This window comes from Austrofundulus limnaeus, unplaced genomic scaffold (assembly GCF_001266775.1).
Source record: "Austrofundulus limnaeus strain Quisiro unplaced genomic scaffold, Austrofundulus_limnaeus-1.0 Scaffold835, whole genome shotgun sequence".
NCBI classification, from domain to species: Eukaryota; Metazoa; Chordata; class Actinopteri; order Cyprinodontiformes; family Rivulidae; genus Austrofundulus; species Austrofundulus limnaeus.
Window position 1 is genome coordinate 25,147 of NW_013953237.1, and position 1,746 is coordinate 26,892.

The 1,746-nt window shown below is 49.9% G+C and overlaps 1 protein-coding gene across 1 annotated transcript; it reads left to right on the forward strand.

Annotated features, from left to right (window-relative positions):
- The first annotated feature begins 183 nt into the window (after positions 1 to 183).
- On the forward strand, positions 184 to 1,739 carry LOC106532829 (clumping factor B-like). The gene is made up of 2 exons (XM_014028984.1): positions 184 to 633; positions 1,358 to 1,739. The coding sequence occupies exons 1-2, from the start codon at positions 500 to 502 to the stop codon at positions 1,683 to 1,685; spliced, it is 462 nt and encodes a 153-aa protein (XP_013884438.1). The 5' UTR covers positions 184 to 499; the 3' UTR covers positions 1,686 to 1,739.
- The last annotated feature ends 7 nt before the right edge of the window (positions 1,740 to 1,746 follow it).

Consider the following 1,746-nt stretch of genomic DNA (forward strand, 5'->3'; position numbering starts at 1 on the left):
GGGACAGGTAAACGTGCACGTCGGGGACAGGTAAACGTGCACGTCAAGGACAGGTAAGCGTGCACGTCGGGGCCAGGTAGGACAGGTAAACGTGCATGTCGGGGACAGGTAAGACAGGTAAACGTGCACGTCGGGGACAGGTAAACGTGCACGTCGGGGACAGGTAAACGTGCACGTCAAGGACAGGTAAACGTGCACATCTTGGGGACAGGTAAACGTGCACGTTGTTGGCAGGAATGTTGCAGTTTTTTACACAAACATATCAGAATTGTTTCAGTGATTCCAAAGATCCCAAATTAAAAGGACCGAGTTCAGAGGATGATGATGATGATGATGATGATGATGGTGATGATGGTGATGGTGATGATGAAGGTGAACTCTGAGGTAGATGTCAGTCAAACAGACTCTCAGATCTTCTGATCAGAAACAAACTTTCTGATCCTGAACAAAGAATCCAAAAACAGAAAAATGTTCAAACAGAGTTGAGCTGAAGGATTTCATGTCCTCAACCCGGACCGGACCGGACCGGACCGGACTGGACCGGTTCTCATGTCTCTACAGCAGCAGGAGCAACATCCAGGTGGACCCAGGAGTTCTGGGAGGTCCCTCAGGGTCTCGGCTCAGAAGATCTGAACCTGCAGACAGAAGCAGGRTGATGTCAGTTTTTAACCTTTATTTTGAAAGGAAACAGGAWGKTGKTTTTATTTACATCCTGAACTGGTTTCAGTTTCTCACAGGGTTCTGATGAAAACAACAGTTTTATGTTTTGGTTCTGTTTTCTGAAGTTCGGACTGTTTTGGAGTCGATGATGCGTTCAGGGAACGTAGGAAGTTTTAGTTCTGCAGCCTCAGACTGACGCTTCTGTTGTGTTGATGTTGTGACTCTGTTTCCATGGAGACCGGAGCTCAGCAGCTGCTGGTGGTCGGAGGTCCGGTGACTTTAAATACCGTGACCTTTGACCCGAACGAGCCGGTCCACATAGACCTGTTCCTGAAGCAGAGACTCAGACTGACCCGTTATTAATTATTAACCTGAGAGCAGCAGAGCCACCGGGCCGCTGCAGAGAGACTGAGGGCCACGGCTGGCCCCTGAGCCTCCACTTCTAAACTGCTTTATAAATAAAGTTTTTAATCCAGAGAACAGCTGCAGGTCTGAGACTGGACCGGGTTTGTTTTGGTTCTGCTGCCACCATGTGGGCAAACTGAAGAACTGGTCCTGAGGAGACCACCAGAGACCTCAGGTGGGTCCAGGTGGGTCCAGAGTCTCTAACAGGAACTGGTTTCACAGGATTTAACATGTTGGTTGGACAGGAAGTGACATCACAACCAAAACAAAACATAAACAGGAAGTTTAACTCACCTCCAACTGGACCAGAACCAGATGTAGAACCAGACTCCGAGGGGCCAGATGTAGAACCGGACTCTGAGGGACCAGATGTAGAACCAGACTCTGAGGGACCAGATGTAGAACCAGACTCTGAGGGACCAGATGTAGAACCGGACTCTGAGGGACCAGATGTAGAACCAGACTCTGAGGGACCAGATGTAGAACCAGACTCTGAGGGACCAGATGTAGAACCGGACTCTGAGGGACCAGATGTAGAACCGGACTCTGAGGGACCAGATGAGCTGAAGAACCTCCAGCAGCCAGATCAAGAGTCCAAGTCCTGCAGGTCCACTTTGTGACCTGGGTTCCTGGAGTCCAAAAGGTCCAGAAGAATCCATCAGGGCCAAGTCCTGCAGGTCC